The following is a 25093-nucleotide window of genomic DNA, read 5'->3' as shown; positions in this document are numbered from 1 at the left end:
TGTTTTCATATTCAGTTTTATCTTGTAAGAAAAGAACAGCTGACCTTTTTAAAACTCGGAATTTTGAAAAAGCGTTATAGTCTGTGCTGCACCTTTCTGAACACCTGTACGTACCTTTGACTGAAGCAATGAAGTCCTCCATCTCGCTCAGAAGGAGAGGGTCTCTCTCAAAATCATAGAAGTGATGTTCGACCCAGTGGCGACAAACATTCAACACTCTGCAGGAGGACGAGGAGGACGACGACATTACTAAATTAAAGTCGCATCGTTTTCGATTTATTCCAAACTCGAGCAGAGTGTAAACGAAACTCAGAGAACGGGTGTGAGCAGGTGTCTCTTGTAGCAGGAGCGCTTCCTACCTGAGCTGAACAGGTTGGACAAACTCTTTCCGGAAGCGTTTGAGTTCAGCGCTGGGTGGCTGTTCTCCTCCCTCCGTCTGATTGGCGTCCGCCGGCTTTGGCTCCGGGATCTCAAACCTGAAAACATCAACATCACAGAGCTGAGAGCAGAAGCACACCTGTTGAGATCCACAGGTGTGCTTCTGCTGCGACCTCCCCACAGTCCACAAGGGGGCAGGAATATCGTCAAATTTCAGCCCATTGAAAGATGGTTTCCATTCCCAAAATGGAACCATTAACAGAAGACCTCTGCTCCTCCTCCTCCTCCGCCCTGCTCCTCACACTTTATTTGCTCCGATTGTCTGTGAAGGTTCTCAGTCCTCCAGGTCGTCGTCGTCGTCTAGGCAGCTCAGAAAGAAAAGCACCTGGACTTCTTTGGGGGTTTTTTAAGATTTAATTTAATTATTACATTTTAAAAACAAAAGCTCTTACAGAATAATTATGGCACAAAGTAAATATCTACAACTCGTTACAATACGGTAAGTTATTGTGACTGTAGGAACACACTTAGGTGTATATTCTTGCATCCCAAGGATAATGTCATCTGGACTTCTTTAAATTCCTTGAAGATGTTTCAGAAGGTGGAGTCCCAGATTTAAGCCCTCTGGGAGTGTCTCCCCAGAGGGTCCTGGACCCCCTATTGAACCTCCCCTAATCACACGAGGATCCAGGTCATCGTAGACCCCTAACCCCTGTGAGGTGGTATCAGGTGAACCCGCTGTGAAACCTAGCCCCACCCTATCATGTGACTTACTGAGGTCAGATGGCCCAGGAAGTGAGTGGGCGTTAAGGCATCTGGGAAGGATCTCAGACTGGATTATAGATGGCAGACAGTTGGTGTGGTAAGCCCCGCCCTCTGTTCAAAGATGGTCGTACACAGTGGACATAGATGCTGATCAGGCAGATGATCAATAGGGGGTCCAGGACCCTCTTGGGGGACGCTCCCATAGGGCTTAAATCTGGGACTCCACCATCTGGTCTCAGAACTGAAGACGCTTCTGGGATGAAACGTCTTCAAGGAACTTAAACAAGTCCAGATGCTTTTCTGCCCGAGCTCCTTCAATGTCCTCCGATTGGTTCTCCAGACTCTCATGAAATTGCGTGTAAACAATATGTGTTGCTAGGCAACCAGAGACAAGCTGAGGTGTAAATATGAGCCAGTCTGCTGTATATATGGTTCTATTTGTTTAAATGATAAATAAACCCAATAACACACGAGACGACGGGGTTTTAATGAAACCGCTGTGTGAGAGCAGGCGTTCTGATTGGTCACTGTGCCTGGCAGGTAAGCTCACCTCTCTATGAGCAGGTCCAGCAGCTCCCGAGGTTTGCAGAATGATCTGTAGGTGGTCAGAAAAGTCCGGACGAAGTTTGGATCTGAAGGAAAAAACACGAGCTGATCAGTGAGGGATCAGATCAATCAGCCTCGAGGGCCGGTGCCCTGCAGCTTTTAGATCTCACCCTGGGTCGACACACCTGAATCACACGATTAGTTCATTAGCAGGCCTCTGGAGAACTTGGAGGTCATTTAGCCGTTTAAATCAGCTGACATGTCTAAAACCTGCAGGACACCGGCACAGTCGGCGCCCACATCGCCCCCAAGTCTCACCTCGCTGCCACGTTGAAACTCAAGCTACAGGTCAAGAAGCTAAAACAGCAGCAGTACGACATCTCACCTGTGTGACATCACGCCTCACCTGCGTACATGTGGAAGGTGAGTCTCTCGATCAGCTTCAGGACAGTCCCCGCCTTGATGATGGGAATGCCGGACTTGGACTGGACGTTCTCCTCGAACACGACGTTCTCCTCGGAGTCGGGCTCGGCAAAACGGTACACCTCGGCGCCCGGGAGTCTCATCTGCTCCTCCTTCTCCTCCTGCAGCATGGCGGTGTCCAGCATGCGCTCCAGTGTGCTGCGGTACTGCAGCGAGATCAGCGCCGCCATCCAGCCGTTCTTCTCCTCTGCAGACTTGGCGGCAAACACCACACTGTTGCCATCTTTCAGGATGATCTCGAAGGCGTGGCGGTACTCGCCCTCCTTGTCATCTTTGTCGTTGATCTGAACTTTGCGCATGAAGAACTTTTCTTTGAGGCGGTACTCCGCGGTAGAACTGGCACCAGGCAGCCGCGGCGGGCCATGATTAGACTTGCAGCAGATCATCAGGCCGTCGAACAGGAAGATGTGGCGTTCGTGTTTGGCGCCGACGCGGGTCAAGGTACCCTCCATGATGAACTCATTACAGCACTGGCCGATGTCCTTCCCCTCCCAGCCGTCGATGTTCTTTTGGATCTCGTTCATCTTCTTGATGGCGAGGTGCTTACCCTTCATCTGGTGGCAGTAGAAACGGCACGCCGACTCGCTGCATGCCACCACACAGGAGCGAGAATATGTAGAAGAAGAAGAAGAGTTAGTGAGGAGGATGGAGAGAGCAGGGCTCGCAAAATCACTAGCCCGACGTCCCGGGGCTAGTAATTTTTCCAGTCGGACTACCAAAATCTATCTCTGCCCTGCCCGTCGGCCTATCGTAGGAAGGAAAAATATATGTCAATGCTTTTGCATTCTTTCAGAAATGTAGCTGGGTAATTATGTCATTGGCATCGGTGAGCCACTGTCAATATGTGACATATTGAAATCGCGTTTGAATTTGCGCTTGTTTTTTTGCTTTCACTTTGCAATCGTGCGAACTGTGTATAGAGAGCGACAGCACTGATCTGTGAGTGATGATAATTTGTGCACCAATTCCTCTGACATCGTCTTATTAATCGTTAGCTTACTATGCAAACATGACAAGTGAAATCTCCCGCAGCTTAAACATGTGAGAGGTTGATCGCGCAGAGAATCGTTGAGCTTATGTGAGTGTGTGTGTAAAAGCATTTCAGTTCTGCTGAGCCAAATAAGACAGGTCAGGGTGAAGAAGTGACAGCCAAAGAAAAGCTTACCACAAAACGGAGAAGTTATGACAAATCAGACTATAAGGCAAAAAGAAAGTGCAGCTTTATGGTTTCATGGACAAAATAATTTCTGTGGCTGCAATATGACGAGCTAAATAACCAGGGCTGCACATAAGTGGTCCGCAGGTGCACATTCGCTGTCAAAATAAAAAACACGCACAAGATAAGAAGTTGCAACGCGTGTTTGCGTACATAAGATTTTCAGGAGGAGGACAGACATTTGTTTAGAACTCTTAAAGATGTCGAAGAAGCTCCTTTAAGCAATTACTGTGATGTTCCTCCACCTCCAAAGAAATGTCAGATGGCGTACGAACCACAAAAGAAGCGCGTACCGTATTTTCACGACCATAAGGCGCACTTAAAAGTCTTAGATTTTCTTCAAAAAGTACGGCGCGCCCTATAGCGCAGTGCGCCCTGTGTGATGTAAGGAGGACGTAGTAGAGAACACCATGAGAACGCTAAAGGGTGAAGTGTGGGCGCAACCCTGAAAATGGCAAAGAGACACGCTTATGGAGCACAGTTTAAACTGAAGGCCATCAGCTACGCGGAGGAACATGGAAATCGAGCAGCGGCGAGAGAATTTAAGATAAACGAATCGATGGTTCGCAAATGGAGGAAGCTAGAAAACGAGCTCCGGCAGGTCAAGAAAACGCAGCTGAGTTTCCGCGGACATAAGGCGAGGTGGCCCGAGTTGGAGGAAAGACTCGAGCGGTGGATCATCGAGCAAAGAACGAGCGGGAGAAGCGTTTCGACGGTCACCATTCGGCTAAAAGCAGTTTCACTTTCACTTTTTATGAAACGGTGCCATTTTTCCATCCGGATGTATGTAAGGAGACCAGGTGGGTTTTTTCCACGCATCACCATCGCTCTTAATCTGTGACTCTATGCGTGCCCATCTCACAGCCGATGTGAAAAAACTAGTGAAACAAATGAACTGTGAGCTTGCTGTCATTCCGGGAGGCCTGACAAAGGATCTCCAACCGCTGGACATCGGTGTGAACCGCCCGTTCAAAGTAAGGCTGCGAGCGGCCTGGGAGCGATGGATGACCGGTGGAGACCACAGTTTCACCAAGAGTGGAAGGCAGCGCCGGGCGAGTTACGCCACAATTTGCCAATGGATTGTAGATGCTTGGGCTAACATGTCTGCTGGCACTGTTGTTCGAGCTTTCGCAAAAGCCGGCATCGTTTCCGAGGAGCCGCACGGCACGGAAAGTGACTCTGACGGTGAAGAAAGTGAACTTGGCATGTTTGATGGAGATTTAGCGCAGCTGTTCAATTCAGACACAGAGGATGAGGACTTCCATGGGTTTGATTGATGATAAAAATGTGAGTACCAAACTTTGTTTTGCTCCTGCTTTATTTTTAAATACGCACACTTGTATGCTTGTGTGTTGTTGATGATGACGATTACCGGTAATAAAAATGTGAGTAAGGTACCGAACTCAGGTTTGCTCCCGCTTTATTTTTAAATACGCATACGGTACTTGTATGCGCCCTATGGTCCAGTGCGCCTTATGTGTGTGTTAAATACAGTAAGGGCACACATAACTGAGACTGTGCCTTTTAGCACAATGCGCCTTATGGTCGTGAAAATACGGTATTCTCGGAAAAGTGGTTGCAGGAGGTGAGCTGGCTTCAAACAAATGATGAATGCACAGAGATGTGGTGCAGAATGTGCCGTGAAAATCCCACTCTAGGACAAAGACACTGCCTTTATATGGACGCAAACGCGCGCTGCAACTTCTTATCTGGTGCGCGTCTTTTATCTTGACAGCGAATGCACACATGCGGACCACTTATGTGCACCCGTGTATATAACATAATGTTCTGCCGGGTGTGTTGTTGGTTTTCCCTCGATTTCTGAGTCGACAAGCGCCTTTGTTACTGGGACCAGTCATTTTAAGAAAGGCCCCCATTAGAACCCATGAGAAATGCAAGAAATGCATTATTGCTCAGTCTGCAATATCTTTCCCAGAACAAACACCAATTGCAAATAATATACTAAAAATAAACCTGAAAAATCTGTTTAGAACAGCTACTATGTTGCAAAGAGTGAACTACCACTGGCACAATTTTATCAGTCTTTGCAAACTTCAAAAAGCAAACGGCCTCGATCTTGGTTCCACTTGCCTCTTACCCGTGACTTCAGTGGAAATTTCAGATTCAGGCTCTGACACAGACGGATTCGTGTCCTACACAGTTCTTACAAGTTCATAGAAATTTCTGTTCAATTAGAACCAAGTATTTGAGTTGATGATTGTAATTTTTATACAATGTTGTAATTTGTGTTTCAACAATTTTTTGATTGATGTTTTGTTTCCAATATTATACATTAAAGTATAATATTGTAACGGAAACAAAACATCAATCAAAAAATTGCTCTCTCTTTTATTCGGGCTACTTAAATTTATTTTGGGCTACCAAAAACTGAAGAGTCCCTGCCCGAAGGACTACCAGGATTTTGAAATGTTGCGAGCCCTGGAGAGCCAGAGGGGGCGGGTCTCTGTGTGATTTCAGTGAGAAACACATTTAAGGAAATCACGGGACTTTCACAATAAAAGCAGCAGCTGTATAGCAGCTCTTGAAGTTATGAGCTGAAGTCAGAGTTACACGTTTCACTTCCTGTCAGCTGCTGCTTTCTTCCTGTGCGTCACACAGACATACGTGATCAACATTTCTGATCAGCTACAGATCGCTAAATTATTGGAAGTTAGTTCACTGCTAATAGAGCTGCTCACTCATCATTGGGTTGGTTGAGGAGGTCAGGCTTTGTACAAACCAGCAAAGCTGCAGCGACAACAGGAAGTGAGGTCACAGCAGGCCGACTCGGACCTCAGCTGGGACAAACCGCCACGCTGTGACAGAGACACAGTGACATCGTCATTAATGAGCACGTGTATTATCAATGGCAGTACTGGGTTCTGATCAACGTGTGAAAAACACCAATGTGATGTCATCAGGACGTGAACCCTGCAGGCATGAGGAAGCAGCGCTGATCAGACGCATCGACGGCCCTGCAGGTCTGATCGATTGGACGACCTGAGAGCGGACGGACTGCTGCTTTATTCGCTGAGCCTGTTGTTCCTGCGAGCTGCTCACTAATCACATTATAACTTAAACCCCCGAGGTATGTGGAGGCGGGGCTTCACTGGGCTGCAGCAGACCCTCGACCACATTTACTTCCCTCACCCAGGGCCTGCCTCCAACACCAGGCGTTTACCTACTGATATTTATCTGCCCCCACCAGTGACCATCAGTATAACTCTGAACCCATCGGCCGGCACCGACCTTCATTATTGGCTTTTATGCATCTCTACCCCACACCATCCACCTGCCTCCATCCACCTGCCTTTGGTCATTCATTACCAGCCTTATCTGCATGATTTGTGCAAGGATCCATCCAGCTGTGACTTTCAGCTTTAAAAAGAAGTTTAACAAAAGTAGTGCACGGAGTAATGAGCGCCTCACCTGAGCACCGAGCACGTCACCCAGTCAGCTCTGAACATGGCAGCAAGTGCTCAACTGTCGATGACTAAAACCTGACACCTGCACTTCAGTCTCAGCGGGACGGATTTAAAAATCTGTTGTTCAGAGTTATGAAACATCTTTTTCTAACCAGCAATGAATCCAACTGCACCACCAATTCTATCTCCCTCCACCCGCCTCCACCCGCCTCACAGGCTGATATAAATCTTTTCCAGCTCTTCTGTAACTCGTCAGTGAAGAGATGGAGGACGGCGGTCTGCACTGTATTCAGGTCAGTTTATCAGCCAGACAGGTGGTGCTCAGCCACAGAGGGAAACACCTCCACCTCCTCACAGTTAGGGTGGAACAAAAACTTCTGTGCTCTGACCAATCAGACACGGAGATTCGGACGCCGTTTCCGCCAGGCTATGGAGAAGAGGGAGCATGCAGCATGCAGTTCAAAGCAGCATCCCTGCTTGTGGGCGGGGCATCAGTTTAACCACACCTCCATTACATTTCTCGTATCATCATTTCTTCTGAGCCTGATGCTGAACGCTCCACGTCTCAAACTTAAAACCAGCCAATCCCCTCGTTAGCTGTTGGGTCCTTAGCATCGACTGCTACAAACAAAAACACTAACAGGTCGTATCTAAGCCGCTTTTCTCCAGTTTACCTCCACCGCTCTTTGTCTACCACCATCACGCCTACAGGAAAACACGAGAGAACAAAGAGAGGTCACCTACGTCCTCATGTCCGCCTGCCAGTCATCGACCGTGGGCCCTCCGCCTGCTCGTTCGTCGTGTAATAAAGGAGAAACTTTACTGAGCGGGCGGCAGCAGCAGCTTTCCCCTCTCTCTCTCTCTGAGCTCTTTTCTTTCTAACAGAGAACAATAAGCTGCCCTCGCGCTTACGCCACTTCCTCCAAACACCGCCACCCCCCCACCGGCGACCCTAACGAACCCTCCCCTCCCCATCCTGCTCTATTTTGGTCCAAAGGGAAACGCAGAGGATGGGCGGAGTCCCACCCACAGTGTTTGTGCAGAGTGCGAGCTGCTGCCCGGCAGTTACAGCTGAACTCGGCCGGTTCTGGTTCTGTCCTGGCTCCGCTCGGGGATCTCACACTCAGGGGTGAAGGCTGACTCTTTGCCATGAACAGGTGAAGGAGCAGTCCTCGTGTGGTCTACACGCCTGACACTGATTATTAGTTATTGATGAACAGGTAAAGATCAATAACCTGCTGTCGGTCATGAGGTTCTTATTATCATTTCTACTCATGCCCTCTGCCCGTCCATCGCGCACGTGTGTGTCTGTGTGCGTGCAGGTGTGCGTACCTGAGCCTCCTCTTGGCCAGGCTCCTGGAGCAGATCCTCTCCATGCTGCTCTGCAGGTTGAGCAGAGCCGTGATGGCCTGTTTCAGACACTCTTTATCCTCGTCATCCTGACTCTTCTCCTCCAGTTGCTGTGGAAACAGAGAAGGGAGGGGCTAACTACCTCCATCAGACAGAGAACTAAGAACAAAACCTGTGCTGTCCAATCAGAGTCCAGGACTCCCTCTGCCCCCCGTGAGCCCTCAGCTGTGAAATAATCTGCACTACATGACTGGAGGTATTTCAGAGATTTGCCCTCAGAGGGGCAAAGCCTCTTACGGCCGCAGTGGAAAGTCCCAGACCTGGACCGGCTCCACGGGAGACTGGTGCGTGCCATCACCGCACCTGACTGGGTTCACCTGGGACCAGTTTCATGTGCTCAGCCACTGCCGGCCTGCAGGGAATGCTCTGTGGCAGGATACCGCCACATCATAAAGCAGTGCTATGACCAGGTTTGATACAGGTATAGTGCGTGTATAAGGCAGGTGAGTTACAGGTGCACTTGTGTGTTCGGCATCGCCTCTGTTGATCTCTGCGGGTGGAAGCGTGCAGAAACGCGCAGCGGGATTTAACACACATGTACAAGCGTCTCTGTCAGGAGACTCACCTTGAGGATCTCGAACAGGTGCAGGCAGTGGTAAACAGGTGTGAGCAGCAGCCTGGGCAGAACGTACTGAACGGCCTCTTTAAAGCCCTCGCAGATGGACTGCAGACAGACACACAGACAGACGCTTCATCATCAGCGGTCACGTGACCCGCCGCACACGCCGATCTCTATCAACACGCTGCACACCTGAGCAGAGGTTCGTCTCACATGATAATCAGCTGACGTTGCACCCGCTCGTCTGTTTGTCTTATGACATCAGAGGAAAGGTGGCTCCGCCTGTGAAAGCGCGCTCATTGGCTAACGACTTGTGATTGACAAGTCGTTAGCCAACGAATGTGCAGGAAACACTACAGGCTGTATTTTTTTATTTAACTGATCCCAAAACCTCCCAGAGGTCAAAGGTCAGAAAAGTCTGCTTTCACCTTCTCTGACAGAACCATTGTAATCAGAGTACTGGCCTCACCTGCAGGTGGAAGGAAGCTCCAGGTTTGGACACCTGACTGAGGAAGTGTTCATGGAAGCCAGAGCGCAGCATGTCCTGAGCGTACGTCTCATAGGGGTCGAAAGCCAACTCCTGCCAATCAAAGCTCACGTCATTCTCAAGCAGACAACCGATCGATCAACAGATCAATCCACAGGCGTACAGACCTCAGCCAGGTCCTCGAAGCAGCTCCCCACCAGAGGATGAGGACTTCCCTCGCCGGTCATTTCCACCGTGTCCTCGATCAGACCGAGCAGCTTCACCGTCACCTCGTGGATATCCAGGATCCGACTGAAGATGCTCTCCACATCCTGCAATCGATCAGAGACTCATCAATTACACCAACCTGAGAATGTCACGGATCAAACACGTCGTCGTCACTCACAACAGAATCACCAATCACCAGACCAGTTAGTGATGTCACCGGTGGACATACGTGCTGGGAGAAGAGCATGGAGTTGGAGTTGAAGGGCTCCCTGAACACCCTGATGATCAGGTTGAGCTGCCTCAGGTACTGCCGACAGTCCGCCATGAAGCTCTTCACCAGCTCGTAGTAACTCTGCTCCTCATTGGCTGACGGCTCCTCATCCATTAGCGGGAAGCCACTGATGTCCTCCTCGTCCTGGTGAAACATGTTCATCAACACCTGCACAGCGACACACAGACCTACAGGTGAGACACGCAGAGTTTAAAGGTTCCTCCAAACCATGAGACGGACTGAGCGGCTGCACGGTGTGGAGCTTTCACTGGACTGTGTTGTATTTTGTTGTGTGCGTGTGCGTGTGCGACCTTGTCGGCACACATGGCCACGGTGATATCCTGCTGGGAGATCTCATAGTGTCGAATGTTCCTCACGTAATTTCCTGCCAGCTTCAGGATGTCCGCAGAGATGTACTCCAGGACGGCGACCATGTACACGGACACCTGGTGGTCGATCTTATAGCCCAGCACCTCCTAAAGCACAGCACCGTGGTGAACACACTCAAGGCACCATGGGAAATGTGCGTAAGCCATATGATGAAGAAATGTACCTTGAGCAGGGGATGGATCTTATCAACAGGCAGCGCCAGCGGGTTCCTCCTCCTCCTCTTCTCAATGGCACTCTGAGCATCACTGAGTGCCCACTTATCGATCGGGTGAGGAAAACTCTTCTGCACGCGCTCCTGGAGAGAAAAGGGGCGGGTTCAGGACACGAAGCGGACTCCGGTAGCCTGCACGCCTTGGCTGGGCCGATAAGAACCAAACAACACCTGATCTGAGCAGGGCTGTGCGATATGACGAAATGAAAACATCTTTCATATAATACACTATCGTTTGTTTCACGGTGACGCAAAATCCACTGTTTATGGATGCGGGGACAGAGAATCCCAGCACGACCAGTTTAGACGAGGCAGAACCAGGTAGCTGCAAACAGACGGACCAGTCCACACAAATCCAGGACCTTATTCCTAAACGAGGGCCGCCTCTGTTGCGCGGACACAGTTTGGTTATGAAACGTCTGACATGGAAAACTGCACAACGTAAGTTCTGGCACAAAGCGGCGCCACTTCAGACTCGAACAGCACAGAGCTCTTCTCAGTAGGGCTGGAACACAAAAAAAAAACGTCGACGTAAAAAAATCTGCGTCGATGCGTCGTCACTTTCAAAAAAAGACATGGCGGCAGCGAGTAGTGGAATCATGAGTGAGGCAGTTGCAGTCAACTTAAATCACTCCACCCGAACACGCAGCTCTACAGTATGGGGATATTTTAACAGAAAAGGAAGTGATTCAGTCGTTTGCCGGCTTTGTGAGGTGGAAATGGCCTATCATAAAAGCACGACGGCTATGCACCAGCACCTCAAACGACTGCATCCAGGAGCCGCTTCTGCAAAGGACAAACCACCGTAAGTTTAACTTTTTTACTAACGCTAGTTTTTACCCGTTAATTCATCCAGACCCCCCCCGCGTAGACGTACACTCACTCATAGACACAGATAAAGACCCAACCTCCGTAAATGCAAAACTCATTTAAGCTGCTTAGCAGTAACATATAGCAGCTGCTGTTTAGTTGTTGTTGTTGTTTTGTTTGTGGCCCATGCTGGCAAAATGAGTCGGAATGCGCGCAGGCTGATTATCAGAATCGGCGAAAGACAAAAATGTGAGACAGCGAATTGGCCGCAGGAGAAATGTTAACAAGGATAATGCACCACCTGCTAAACGTAGCCGTCGTGGACACTATTACAACATTGTTAAAGTGCTTGCAAAAGCAAAATGACAACGAACTCTTGATTTGTCAAATTTAATGTGTTTCATCCTATTTGAACGCTGTTTTTATACATAATGCTTCTCCAGCTTGATCTTATAGGTCAAAGTTATGCCATCTAATGACTAGAAAGCAGTGCACCAGTAAAGGTGCCATCAGCCCTGGGTGTTTAAACGTTATCTTTTCCAGCCATCATGATTACTGCATATCATATGTTCAACATTGGGGATTATTATTAACCTCTTACTGTTATGCTATGAAAGCACATGGCATAACAGTATGTGTGTATCTATCTATCTCAACCAGATCCTTATCAGATTATTTTGATATTATGCTTTCCATATAATTATTTAGTAATTATTCGAATTCATCTGTGTGCTGTGTGTGATTTATGATTTCAGGAATAAACAGAAAAGTCTGGAGGACTACTGTCAGAGAAGAAGTACACCATGCACCCCCCAGGAGGTGGCTGTACTTACTGAGAGCGTCTTAGCTATGATTTTAAAAGACAAGAGACCACTTGCTGTGGGTGAGTTACACTCTGCGTCATTTTACAAGCATGATGGAGAGAAAGTATGAAACTTCAGTGGAGAAACTAAGGAATGAACTAAAAAAAGCCACATCCAAAATCTCCCTTACCACTGATGCTTGGACAAGTCTGGTCACAGAGTCCTACTTAGGGGTAACTTGTCATTTCATTATTTGTTCAAAGACGCCATTGCTGCTGTTTGTATATTATTAATTTTTTGCTATGATTTCCTTTGTTATATTTGTTTTGCAAAACATTTAATTTTTTGTTAAAAACAGAAGATTGCAGCACAATGTTATTGTGGATTTTGTTTTGTGAATGAAGAGCACTTTTTGGCAGAAAGCAAAGTGAATGTTACATTTTGTTTGTTTAAAGACACCAGTGTTGCTATTTATTTGAAATGTTTTGTTAACTTTTCCTTAATTTTATATATGTTTGCACATTTCATTTCTTGTTAAATGCTATCTCTATTGTATTGATTGTACGACCTCTACAACTTTATTTTGCAATTTTTTTTTTATTAAAAGGTCTTCAAATGAATAAATTTGTGTTTTTCATTTATATACATAAATTAATAAATGTGAAATTGCTATACAAGTCAAATAATGGGGAAAAAAATCGTTAATCGAATCGAAATCGAATCGGATTGAAAAATGAATCGTTAGATTAATCGATGCATCGAAAAATTAATCGCTTCAGATTCATCGATTAGGAAAATAATCGTTTTGCCCAGCCCTACTTCTCAGGTGACAGAGTGGAGAGAGTTTACGGACGAGAAGCAACAAAGAGCCGTCAGGTGCTCCAAACCAACCTCAGACTCAAACGCTACAACGGGCGTTTCCCCGCAGCACGCCGTGTAGAAAGACTCACAAAGAAAATGGCGGCCGTTACAACTTCTATCTAAAAATAGATGGTTTCATGCATCGGTCAGAACACTCCGCTGAAAACGCCTCACACGGGTCGAGTTACAGAAAAAGCACATTTAGTGACAGATGAGGTTATCGGGAGATAACCGGGTCATATCGCACGGCCCTTGATCTGATGTGGTTTCTGGGTTGAAGCCATGGGTATAGTTGATCACACGGCACAGCACACCTGTCCTGTGCTCTGAGTGGATAAAGGGAGCCAATAACCCGAGGTTATTCTGTCATCACGGCTCGGTTATTGACAGGTCTCTTGATTCAACTTATTTATATAATCACAGCAACAGTCGCCTGAAAGCGCTTTACGCTGTGAGGTAAAGAGCAGTACAGAGAAAACTCTGTGAGCAGGCTGACGGTGGGAAACAGGAAGAAACCTGCCTAACGATAAGCTCCGCCTGGCTTCACAAAAGTGGATTTTACAAACTGGAGACTCTGACTGCGCTCGGGCGTTTCTGGAGAACCGCCTCCTGTCCTAAATCCTTGATGTCATCCAAGAACCGGAGTCACATCCATGATCCAAACGCTGAGCTGTGCTGTGGACGATGAGGAAAAACAAAGGAGCGCCATGACGACGTGACGCATCAGGTCCACTGACCCAAAGAAGAGGAGCGCCATGTTTGGTGAGGAGCAGGCCGGTGGATTCTGTGATCCTGCACAGACCACAGATGGACCTGCGAGCAGCTCCGGGACCACTGCGGCGAGGAAGAACGAGTGCTGGGAACACGCAGACGCACGATGAAGTCAGTGCCATCAATACTCTAGGAGGCGTGAGCTGAAACGGTGCGTTCTATTACTCAGGTAACGGCACCTGTGCGGCGATTAACCCTCGGTGTTCACACCTGCTCGGCAACAATCACAAGGAACCGGGACGACGAGTATCGGTCACAGTACTGACGAGTACTGGTATCGAGAGGTAGTACTGACTTACATCCTTACACCTGTCCAGGTGTGCGGTGCAGCCGGTCGGCAGCTGTGCTTTTCACTAGACCGTCTGCTGCTTGGTCACATGTCCAGCACTTACACGACATCATGTCCTGTCACATGATGCAGCCTGAGGGATCATGTGACCTCTGTGAGCGCGATCAACGGATGGCACGTGTCACCAAACACGAACACACACAGGATGTGAGTCTGAGGAACGGTCAGGGGTCAAAGGTCAGGGGTCAAAGGTCAAATATCAGGGATCGGGTTGAGGATTAAAACGCCAACAGCGTGGCGTTTTGTTTTTTTCCCCAGACAGCACCTCGTTACGTCATCGCAGCCGCCGATCCCACCTCGGCCTCACAGTGATGTCATCATCAGGAACTCATGTGATTGGCTGTTCAGCTGCTTCCAGCTGACTTCTGACGCAAACATCAAAACTTTATTTAAATGGTAAAAATGACAGTAAACACAGAAAGAACCTGGTGTGCATTATCGTTAGCGTGCGTCCGTCTCACCTCGACGTCCTGGCACGTGCGCGGCTGAGCCTGACACAGCATACTGAGCAGCTGCAGGATCAGCTCCTCCACGTACTGCAGCGCCTCCTGCTGGGACACCAGGTTAGGATGCACCTGGTTCAGTACCTGAACACACACACACACACACAGATCAGTCATAGCGTCACTGACAGCTCGTGGCTTCCTGACAGTTACTAATAAATGTGCCGGGCAGCTCATGAATGCGACGTTTACAAATGTCTCAGCGTTTACAGATTTTAGATATTTAAGTTTGGAAGGACGAGACGTTTGAAATCAGGAATTCAGGTCATAAATGCAGAAGAAGCTGCTGAATGTGATTGGAACTGGACATTATTATTACCTTCCAACATAAAGCGCCGTCGTTGTCATTTTCGTGCTTTATAAATAAAACTGAAATCCTCACTGCACAGTTTTGCACAAACTGTAAATACCAAACGATTGTTAATATTTAATACTTTGGTATTTTTATATTATTATTATTATTATTATTATTATTATTATTATTATTTTCCTTCTTTGATTTAGCTGTACACTTTCTAATGTTCATGTAAAGCTGAGGAAGAATTTCATTACAGGTAAATGTTCCAATACTGTTTCTCTGTATAAGACAATAAAACTTGAACCCACGATTGTAAACGTGATCCACTCAGGATCTGCAACTCGGACAGTTTGCTGATCTGTTCCGGAGCACATGCTCCCGTTCTGGGCCGAGCCGCTGAAAACGATTCAGGTGATTGTCAGTGGAAAACCTGCCGACACTCCGAAGCCTCAAAATGCTGTCTAAATGACTGAGCTTCAATCAGTGAATGCATTTCAAAATGAAATGTAATCAGATTACAATCACACTGTCTGCTAGAGCAGGGCGATATGACCAAAAATATTTATCACGATATACATTTGGTTTGTAAAATTAGCTTTCGTCCGTCAGATACACAACAAAGCACTTTTTTTGGTAGCGCATGCTAGCGGGCTGTCGTTATTACCGTGTTTTTTGGAAAATACGGCGCACTTAAAATCAACCCTTTGAGTTTCTGAAAAGCAACAGAGCCCCTTATAATCCCGTGCGCCTTATGTATGAACTCTGGTTGTGTTTACTGACCTGGAAACGATTTTATGTGCACGGCGCTCAGAAATCTGTCAAATGTTTCAGTGCGACTTTGCTGAGCTACGAAGCCGCACCGCTTGATGGATTGTCGGAGCATTACGGCTATCGTAGGCGGAGCCTCGCGGAGTGATACGTACTGTGCTTCAACATAATGTTACCATATTGTGTGTGTATAACCTCTTTTTAAGTTTTGTGGATGTTATACTTGGTTATGCTGAGGATGTGTCGGCCAGTTTCCACTGGAAATGCCTTTTGGTTAAACCATCAGCGAGGAATTTGCACTGTTACATTTTTATATAACTTTAACGCACATAAAACAGCTGCTTGTTTAAGTGAAAATACATTGATGGGTTTTTTTTTGCACTAATACAGTTGTAAATGGCCCTAAGGACCCCAAAGCGCTTTACACACACACATCCACACACTGGTGATGGCAGCTACATTGTAGCCACAGCAAATTTTCAAATGTATATCGTGATGAATATTTTTGGTGAATGTGTGTGTGAATGGGTGGATGACTGGTTGTGTAAAGCGCTATACAAATACAGGCCATTTACAACTGTATTAGTGCAAAAAAAAAAACCCATCAATGTATTTTCACTTAAACAAGCAGCTGTTTTTTTTTATGTGCATTAAAGTTATATAAAAATTTAACAGTGCAAATTCCTCGCTGACGGTTTAACCAAAAGGCATTTCCAGTGGAAACTGGCCGACACATCCTCAGCTTAACCATGTATAACAGGGGCGATTTTAGCCCATTTTTGAAAATGAATCACAGCACCCCCAAAGATTTCTTCCTTTTTTGACAATATTTGCTGTTTGTGTGACACACTACTAAAAATATAAAAACATACAGTACGTACTTGAGATGGAACATTTTAACAACAAAAGTATAGATAACCCCCCCCCCCCCTCCCAAAGTGGTTTGTTCCAGCTCTCCCCTGCTCTGGCTCTTGTGCTGCCAGAGCGATGGTGGCTGAGACGCAGCGGAGCGGAGGTGGAAGCGCCTGCCTTAAAACAGGACATATTAGCTGCATTTAACCTTCAGTTACTCTTTATATAGTTGGTAGGAGTCAGAACATGTTTCTGTTTACCTGAAAAACATTACACCAGGTAACCTGCAGTGTTGGAAACGTGTTTCCTGACGATGTTTGCTGCCCTACAATCCGTCCTGCTCTGTTGTAAAATCAGCCACATTTCTTCAAAATCTTTAAAATGAAAAGTTGTAATATATTCATATTCCAGGTATTCCTCATAAAATATGTTTGTAACATCAGGCCATTTGCATTTTTATTTATTTTTTCATTAATTAAAAATGCAGTTTTTGTATCACTACCCCACTCTTCCACAAGTGGGGTCAGAAATGACTCCAAGCAGTTCCTGTGGAATCTTCTATGAAACGTTCATTCTTAGCAACTCTGACTGACCCACTTCCACTTCTGATCGATCAGGAATTAATTTTTACACAGTAACATATATGATTTACAGTCAGGGCTGCACATAAGTGGTCTGCAGGTGTGCGTTCGCTGTCAAAATAAAAGTATTCCCAGAAATTGCGCTTTTTTGGGGGTGGAGGAACACAAAAGTAATTGCTTATGGAGCTTGCTTCTTCGACATCTTTAAGAGTTCTGATAAAATGTCTGTCCTCCTCCAGATTATCTTATGTACGCAAACGAGCGTCTCAACTTCTTATCTGGTGCGTGTCTTTTATTTTGACAGCGAATGCGCACCTGCGAACCATTTATGTGCAGCCCTGTTTATAGTTTCCTGTGCATTTCAAACATTGTCCTTTCTGGGGGGGGGGGTTTATTATTTAAAGTAACACGGCTGCTATGAGGCCAGCTAGGATCCCTGTGGCTCTACAAATGATCCAGGACGGATGGGATGAAGAGCCCGTCAGAGGCATTGACTCAGAATCTGACATCTCAGATATAGAGGACCCAGACTATCTAGGTCTAGTACTGTCTCCCCAATAGATGCATGGAAGATGTTCATGTCTGATAATATAATAGAAGAGGTGCTGACATGCACAAACATGGAGGCACGAAGAGTCGCCACAGACAGGGGAAAGAGTGGAAAAATGTAATCAAACTTAAGCTCCTGGCCTTCATTTGATTGACCGTTCTTGCAGGAAATGAGACGAACTGGGATGTACCAGTCGGTGTGTTTTTTGGGAGTCCTCTGCATAACCCATTGTACAAGGCCACTATGTCAATTCAAAGATTTGAAGATATTCGCCCGTCTTGCACTTTGAGAACAAGAGGACCAGAGCCTACCGACTGAAAACAAACCACATGGCAGCTTTCTGCTACGTATGGGGCCTGTTCCTGGTCAACTGCAGGCAGAAATTCATCCTCAGTGACTGTGTTACAGTGGATGAACAACTTCTGCAGTATATGCAGAGCAAGCATAAAAAAGTGATACAAAAGATACAAAACTCCAATTTCTTAAAATTAATAAAAAAATAAATAAAAATGCAAAGGGCCTCATGTCACAATCATGTTTTATGAGGAATACCTCAAATATGAAAATATTACAACTCTTCGTTTTAAAGATTTTGAAGAATAACAACCAAGTTTATAGCAAAATGTATTGATTTTATTTGGGATCATTTGTGACCCCACTCGTGGAAGAGTGTAGGTACTGGTAGGTTGTGCATCCAAGGGTTAAAACCTAAAACTTTAAATTATCCGTAGCCTGCTCTTGTTAAATCAAATCACTTTTATTGTCACATCACATGTGCAAGTACATTGGTACAGCACATGTGAGTGAAATTCTTGTGTGCGAGCTTCACAAGCAACAGAGTTGTGCAAAATACAATAATGTAAACAAGCAAAATACAAGAATGGCTACATCTGAAACTAATAAATATATGTACAATATATAATAGTATATGTTACCACTGTCCTGTTTGAAATGTAATGAGAGAAACTGCTTATTTTGTCATATGTGCCGATATTGAACCCAAAGTACTAACTAGCTAACTGGCTGGATGCCCATTAACCTTATAACTCCTGGTGTGTGTGTGTGTGTGTGTACAGAGACACCGAGTCAATCAAGAATCATGTTGGATCAGTGTTTCAATGTTTATGTCCTTTATCAGATGTACACGTGGTTTGGTTATTTGCCTTTTGGTTGAAACGACACTAAGAGAGGACTTTTTTTATTGGTGATCTTAATAGTAGTTTTTTTCATATTAATGTAATTTTTTATCTAATTGAATCTATTTGTGTATGATTGTCAGTCCAAAGAGGGAACGTGAGGAGAAAGTACGAGGTCAGGAAGAACCAGGTAAGCAAACAGACAGACAGCAGTGACAGGCAGAAACTGTTAAACTGACAAAGAAGAAAAAACCTGATTTTACTCACAGTCTGGAAGTTGTGTCTCCCTGTATTAAAGCTGCTGTACAGAGTCTGCTAAACAAACTGGGTTGTCAGCCCTGGCACTGCGTTACCATACTGAGCTTCAGTCAGAGGAAGTCACGGTTGCCAAAACCTTTTTGAAGCTCGAGAGTGAGGCTGGTGCCATCCCAGATATGTTAACATTGTACAATCTTCTGGATAATCAGATCTTCCCCACACTGAAAACTGCTATTCAGGTTGCCCTAACAAACCCAGTTAGCAGCTGTAGCTGTGAGAGGTCTTTTAGTGTCTTGAGTCAGCTCCATACCTGGCTGAGAAGGACCATGGGTCAAAGCCGACTCCAGCACCTGGCTGTGATGTCAGTTGAGAAAGAGATGCTTGAGAGACTTGACCACCAAAATGTGATAGATTTGCCAACCTCAAGCTGAGGCGACATAGGATAAAAGAAAAGAAAAAATCTGCAGAGCCATGTTAGCATCTGCAGTAAAGATCTTTCCATACATTGTACCAGAGGCCAAGGTGTCTCAGTTTTCTAATTTTGTAATAATATTTCGTACATTTCAAGGACTCTATTTTTGGAGTGTATTTTTTTTTATATATATTTTTATTATATTATACACACACTTTAAAAGAGAATCTCTGTCCAAAAAATGCTCTCAGTTTACTTCTTACTCACTGTGAGCATCATTCATTATTCTCCCAGTAATTCAGGTTAGGATATGTATTTTTATTCCAATCCATTCTTCTTTAGCAGAATTTAAATAACCTTGATCAGATTTGATGAAAAGCAAAACACTTTTCAAAAAAGTGTTTTGCTTTTCTTTCACACATGTGGGATTAAATTGTGTTAAAATGTACAAAACAGTGATGTCATGTTTTGAGACGAGGACCCAGGCACAGAGAGACTTGATGAATTTAAGAATCTTATGATTTAATAAAGACGGGGAAGAAGTCTCATCGTGACGAGTACAGTTTACCTTGCCTGGATGGGCAGCTCTCTGGGTGCTCAGCACCCCCAAAGCTCTGATCCTAGAATCGCCCCTGATGTATAATATCCACAAAACTTAAGAGGTTATACACACACAATATGGTAACATTATGTTGAAGCACAGTACGTATCACTCCGCGAGGCTCCGCCTATGATAGCCGTAATGCTCCGACAATCCATCAAGCGGTGCGGCTTCGTAGCTCAGCAAAGTCGCACTGAAACATTTGACAGATTTCTGAGCGCCGTGCACATAAAATCGTTTCTAGGTCAGTAAACACAACCAGAGTTCATACATAAGGCGCACGGGATTATAAGGGGCTCTGTTGCTTTTCAGAAACTCAAAGGGTTGATTTTAAGTGCGCCGTATTTTCCAAAAAACACGGTAATAACGACGGCCCGCTAGCATGCGCTACCAAAAATAGTGCTTTGTTGTGTATCTGACGGACGAAAGCTAAACCAGTTCCACACCAGTGAAGCTGCAGCATTTTACAAACCAGTTCTGGTTCATCCGTTTCATTCAACGATCCGCTTTCGCCCTTCTCGTTCTCCGTCGCCGCCATGTGCGCATGAAAACAAAGGCACTGCGCATGCGCGTTTTACCCATATTCTATCGCCATATTTCATTTTCTTATCGTTGCCCAACATTACACCGGTGTTACCGTGAACGTAGAGCTGGGCGATATGAGATTTTTTCATATCACGATATGTTTTTTTCATTTCAGGCGATAACGATATCTATCACGATATAAGCCAAATAACTATATTTGTAAGATTTAAATGTGCCGTTGCTCACAAGTAAAATGTGAAATAATCAGCAGCTTGTTTTTATTTAAATATTTATTTCCCATAATAAGTTCAACAGGGTAGATGTACTTAAGGAACATGAGACTTTTTCAGATAAATAAAGGCAAATATTGCAAACGACACAAAAGGCAGCCACTAAAGCGTTTAAGTTTCAAAATAGGGCAAATGAAACAGACTAAATTGTCAATTCCACTTAGAAACAAAATATTAATTCTAAAAATAAATCTTAGTTTGTTTTACAGAAGAACAGACAAAACTGACTAACTTTTGTCAATATCAAATAAACTGAGAACTAAAAGGAAATTCTCAATCTCTCCTTGTTGTATAGCTGAGCTTTTCAAACAGTTTTAACAGTTACTTTAGTCTGACAAAAGCCGAATGACGAATTAGCGCTTCCAGTCAGAGACTGAGGCTACGTCCACACGTACACGGGTATTTTTGAAAACGGAGATTTTCCGTTTCCGTTTTAAAAAATAATCCCGTCCACACATAAAGGCAGAAATGAAGGAAAACGCTGCTATGAACATGCCAAAGCAGCAGGTGGCGCTAGATTCCTAACCGTGCAGAAATGTTGGCCAATCAGAAGTCTAGAAGCCTCAGTGGGAAAAGTAAACAAAGCTGGGGCATAGAAGCAGAACCGAGTCGTATGTGTGGAGGGACAGTAACTGTGTGTATATGTAAGCATTTAAACACTGCAGAGAGTAGAATTAACAGTATTGTAGAAATTCATTTCACCGAAACAATAACGTGGCGCACAGTGTGACGCGTGCACCAGTTTACTGTATTTCCAGACTTGCTTTCGGCACAATTTACAGTGCACGCTACTCTGTTTTTTGTCAGACTTGAAATAGCCGAAATACCTTCACACTACGGAACTTCTATGGCTCTTCCGTTCGACAATCTCTCCGGCATTGGAACCATCATCTGTTTTCTCTTCGGTCACGCTCGGTTGATTTTTCTAGTCGGCACACTCATTTCCTCCATTACGCGCTGGCTCCATTACCCGCTGGCTGCTTCCCAAACAAACACACGTGCGGCTTGGCACTTGTGCTGCACGTAACAAGTCACGCGACGTGACGCTGCGGCTGTGATTGGTTCGGCTCTGCGCTACTTAATTTGGATCGGCTGACCTTTTTTTTTTTTTTTTTTGAGGACAAGAGCGGCGAGGTCTATCGCGATAGCTTAATTTCTCTATCGAGTAAAAGTTATATCGCGATACATATCGTTATCGTTCTATCGCCCAGCTCTACGTGAACGGTATAATATGGCCCAGCCCTAGCTGTCTGCTGCACTTAAAACTTGATTTTAAACACATTTAGTTCTGTGTTAGAGTCTTAAAGTCACTTCAGCGTCAGCTTCACTCAGATTTTCACGTCATCTCCAAGATCCAACTGTGAGGCACGTTTATCCATCAGAGCGACTGGAGCAATGAGACAGACGATTGATGATCAATCAGTGTGAAATGTTTGCAAGGAAACTGACAGACTGACAGCATCAGTGTCCACAGACATCTGACTGATGACATCGCTGCCTCTGTGACATCATCGCTGCCTCTGTCCTGTTATACTGGCAACTTAATGACTGCAAAAGCTTCACGTTAAGTAACCAACAAACTAACATTAATCTGGGACTTCAGTTTTTGTAAAAACAAACTGCTGCAGCAGATTTTGCTCCTCTGTGCGCGTTGGCAGCAACTATGAACGAGGAAACAAATGAGAGGGTCAGTCAGCTGGTTCAGGTGCAGCAGGAGGGAAACTCAGCGTTTATTGAATAACACCTGCCAGTTATCAGGTTAGGTTCACAGTCTGTTACCATGGTAAGTGACTCAGAGTTGAAGTTACCTCATATCAGGGATAACAAACTCAGAGGAGCTCTGTTGAGCCAACCATCCCTTTAACGTTAACTAGTAGTGACTTCATGAACTTTTTCACAAATAACATTTTAATCTTTAGAGAAAAAATTACCAATAATCATCCCACAGATGTAATATTATCTACAGCTACTCTTAGTACCATTGATGTTCATTTAGACTCTTTTTCTCCAATTGATCTTTCTGAGTAAAAGTCATCTGTTCACACAGCTCTTTGCTAACTACAGGCCAATCTCCAACCAGGCTGTAGGTATTACAGGTACTGTGCTGCAGTGGTTTGTATCATATCTATCTAATAGACTCCAGTTTGTGCATGTAAATGGAGAGTCCTCTTCACACACTGAGGTTAATTATGGAGTTCCACAGGGTTCAGTGCTAGGACCAATTCTGTTTACATTATACATGCTTCCCTTAGGCAGCATCATTAGAAGACATAGCATACATTTACACTGCTATGCAGATGAGGATGGAGCTGTGAGGAACCTTGGAGTCATTTTTGACCAGGACATGTCCTTCAACGCACATATTAAACAAATATGTAAGACTGCGTTCTTCCATTTGTGCAACATCTCTAAAGTTAGAAATATCCTGTCTGAGAGTGACGCTGAAAAACTAGTTCATGCATTTATTACTTCCAGGCTGGACGACTGTAATTCATTATTATCAGGAAGTCCTAAAAACTCCCTGAAAGCCTTCAGCTAATCCAAAATGCTGCAGCAAGAGTCCTGACAGGGACTAGAAAGAGGGAGCAGATTTCTCCTGTTTTGGCTTCCTGTTAAATCCAGAATTCAAAATCCTTTAAAAGTAATAATTTAAAAGTATAATGGGAGGAAGAGCCTTCGGTTTTCAGGCCCCTCCTCTGTGGAACCACCATCATCATCCTCACTACTAACACCTTCAGTGTGAGGTCCGACTGATGTTTGACGATGGTGATCCTCTAAACAGGTGAGGACACAATGATCCAGGTATTTATGGATCAGCCTCAACACAAGGCTCTGATGAAGCTCTTGTCATCGTTCTGTGGAGTTTTACCTGCCGACCATCGTGATGCTCAGTAACCACGATGCACCACAACCCGAGGGTGGACTCGGGTGAGACAAACACCTGCTCAGAGCACCGTCAGGACACACACAGCTCACCTGCACACACCTGAAGGTCTGTCTGTGTGTCTCTGTTCGGGTTCGTGTGTGTGTTTACCTTTTCCAGTGAGGGCACCAGCAGGCCTCTCCATTTCGGACCGTTCTCTTCGCTGAAGAAGTCGTACTGCGGCTGCGCCGCCTGCATGGCTGCCGCTCCCGCGGATCTGAGCAGCCGGACTCACACGCCCGGTTCGGTGAGCGGCAGTCCGGGTCCAGCAGGGCGGGTGAAGCCGTGAAGCTCAGAACATCCGGGCCGATCCTCCAGAGCAGCCGCCCTCACTGCGACCATCCTCGGAGAGCTAGCCGTTAGCACCTGGCTAGCAGCTGCCCGCGGCTCCGCTCACCGGGTGCAGAGCATGACGAATGGCCACCGGGACGCTGATCTGCCGCGGCGTTAGCCCGCCTGCTAGCGTTAGCGGCGGCTCGGTAAACGGACCGACCGGCCAGCAGCTGCCGGGCAGCGGGCGCGTTGTTACCGGGCGGGCGGTGCGGACCAAAGGCACACCGACTCTCCGGCGTCGTGGCTTTCGCTTAGCGTCCGCTGCCCACACTATGTCCCCCGGACTCTCTCAGACGGCGCGTCCGGCCCCGGGCCCCTGACAGGCGGACAGTCCGTGAGCTAACGGAGGGCGGTTGTTGTCACCAGAGTCTGGGGAACCGTAGAGTATCGGCTGCACATGCGTACAGGGCGAGTCCTGACGTATATGGGCGGGGCTCCTGCGCAGGAGAGCGTGCTTCACTGCGCGTGTCACAGTGACGTTGGCAGCCATGTCGACAAGTTTTTTTTGTTTTGTTTTGCTTTTATTAGTAATATAAACATACAAACAAAATGCACCATATATTACAGATTCAGAGAATAAACATTTCTTACATATTAGCAACTTTCATATATAGTGAAAATAAAATATAAAGATGGGGTCACATAAATTAACAGATTATTAACTCACTAAATCAAAATCTTCTACAAAGGAAACAAAAAAAGCAGCCTTTTTCTTTTTAACTAAAGTCAAAGATTTAACCAACAGGTTTAGGTCGTTTTTCCAGTGAGCCAGTGTTGGTTTAATCTTAAAAAAGCGACATTTATGTATAAAATACTTACACAAGATTAATAACACATTAACACCATAATTAGCTTTCTTTTCTTTCAAAAACACTCCAAACATTATCATATTTAAGGTAAATGGGGTAATTTGAATCCCACTGGAATAAAGCCAGGTATGAAAATCCAACCAAAATATTTGTATAAAATTGCACAAAAAGAATAGATGGTCCAAATCCTCCTCTTCTGTTTCACAAAATACACAATTACCCGTTTCTATTTTGAATCTATCACTAAGGAGTCTATTTGTCGGGTAAATTTTATTCAAGATTTTAAATTGGACTTCTTTCCCTTTAGGAGGG

The 25093-nt window shown here is 45.5% G+C and overlaps 1 protein-coding gene across 4 annotated transcripts in view; it reads right to left on the bottom strand.

Moving 5' to 3' along the window:
- The window catches only part of sos1 (son of sevenless homolog 1 (Drosophila)), a 43246-nt gene extending 18855 nt beyond the window's left edge, over positions 1-24391 (bottom strand). Inside the window, exons 1-13 of one of the 4 annotated variants that reach the window (XM_085278337.1) lie at positions 23751-24391; positions 14404-14529; positions 10301-10432; positions 10059-10223; positions 9655-9915; positions 9437-9580; positions 9252-9362; positions 8789-8887; positions 8146-8273; positions 2096-2757; positions 1694-1775; positions 360-476; positions 115-218 (exon numbers count right to left, since the gene is read on the bottom strand). In XM_085278337.1, the coding sequence (XP_085134463.1) occupies positions 115-218; positions 360-476; positions 1694-1775; positions 2096-2757; positions 8146-8273; positions 8789-8887; positions 9252-9362; positions 9437-9580; positions 9655-9915; positions 10059-10223; positions 10301-10432; positions 14404-14529; positions 23751-23837 (2218 nt within the window). In that variant the 5' untranslated portion in view covers positions 23838-24391. The remainder of the gene's footprint in view (positions 1-114; positions 219-359; positions 477-1693; positions 1776-2095; positions 2758-8145; positions 8274-8788; positions 8888-9251; positions 9363-9436; positions 9581-9654; positions 9916-10058; positions 10224-10300; positions 10433-14403; positions 14530-23750) is intronic. The other 3 variants (XM_085278338.1, XM_085278339.1, XM_085278340.1) reach the window with 3 other exon arrangements.
- Positions 24392-25093: the final 702 nt, after the last annotated feature.

This window comes from Mchenga conophoros, linkage group LG6, assembly GCF_057382185.1.
Source record: "Mchenga conophoros isolate Kocher_MC1m ecotype Shallow Benthic linkage group LG6, M_conophoros_male_GT1.1, whole genome shotgun sequence".
Lineage (NCBI taxonomy): Eukaryota > Metazoa > Chordata > Actinopteri > Cichliformes > Cichlidae > Mchenga > Mchenga conophoros.
This window is presented reverse-complemented; position numbering and strand designations above follow the sequence as displayed.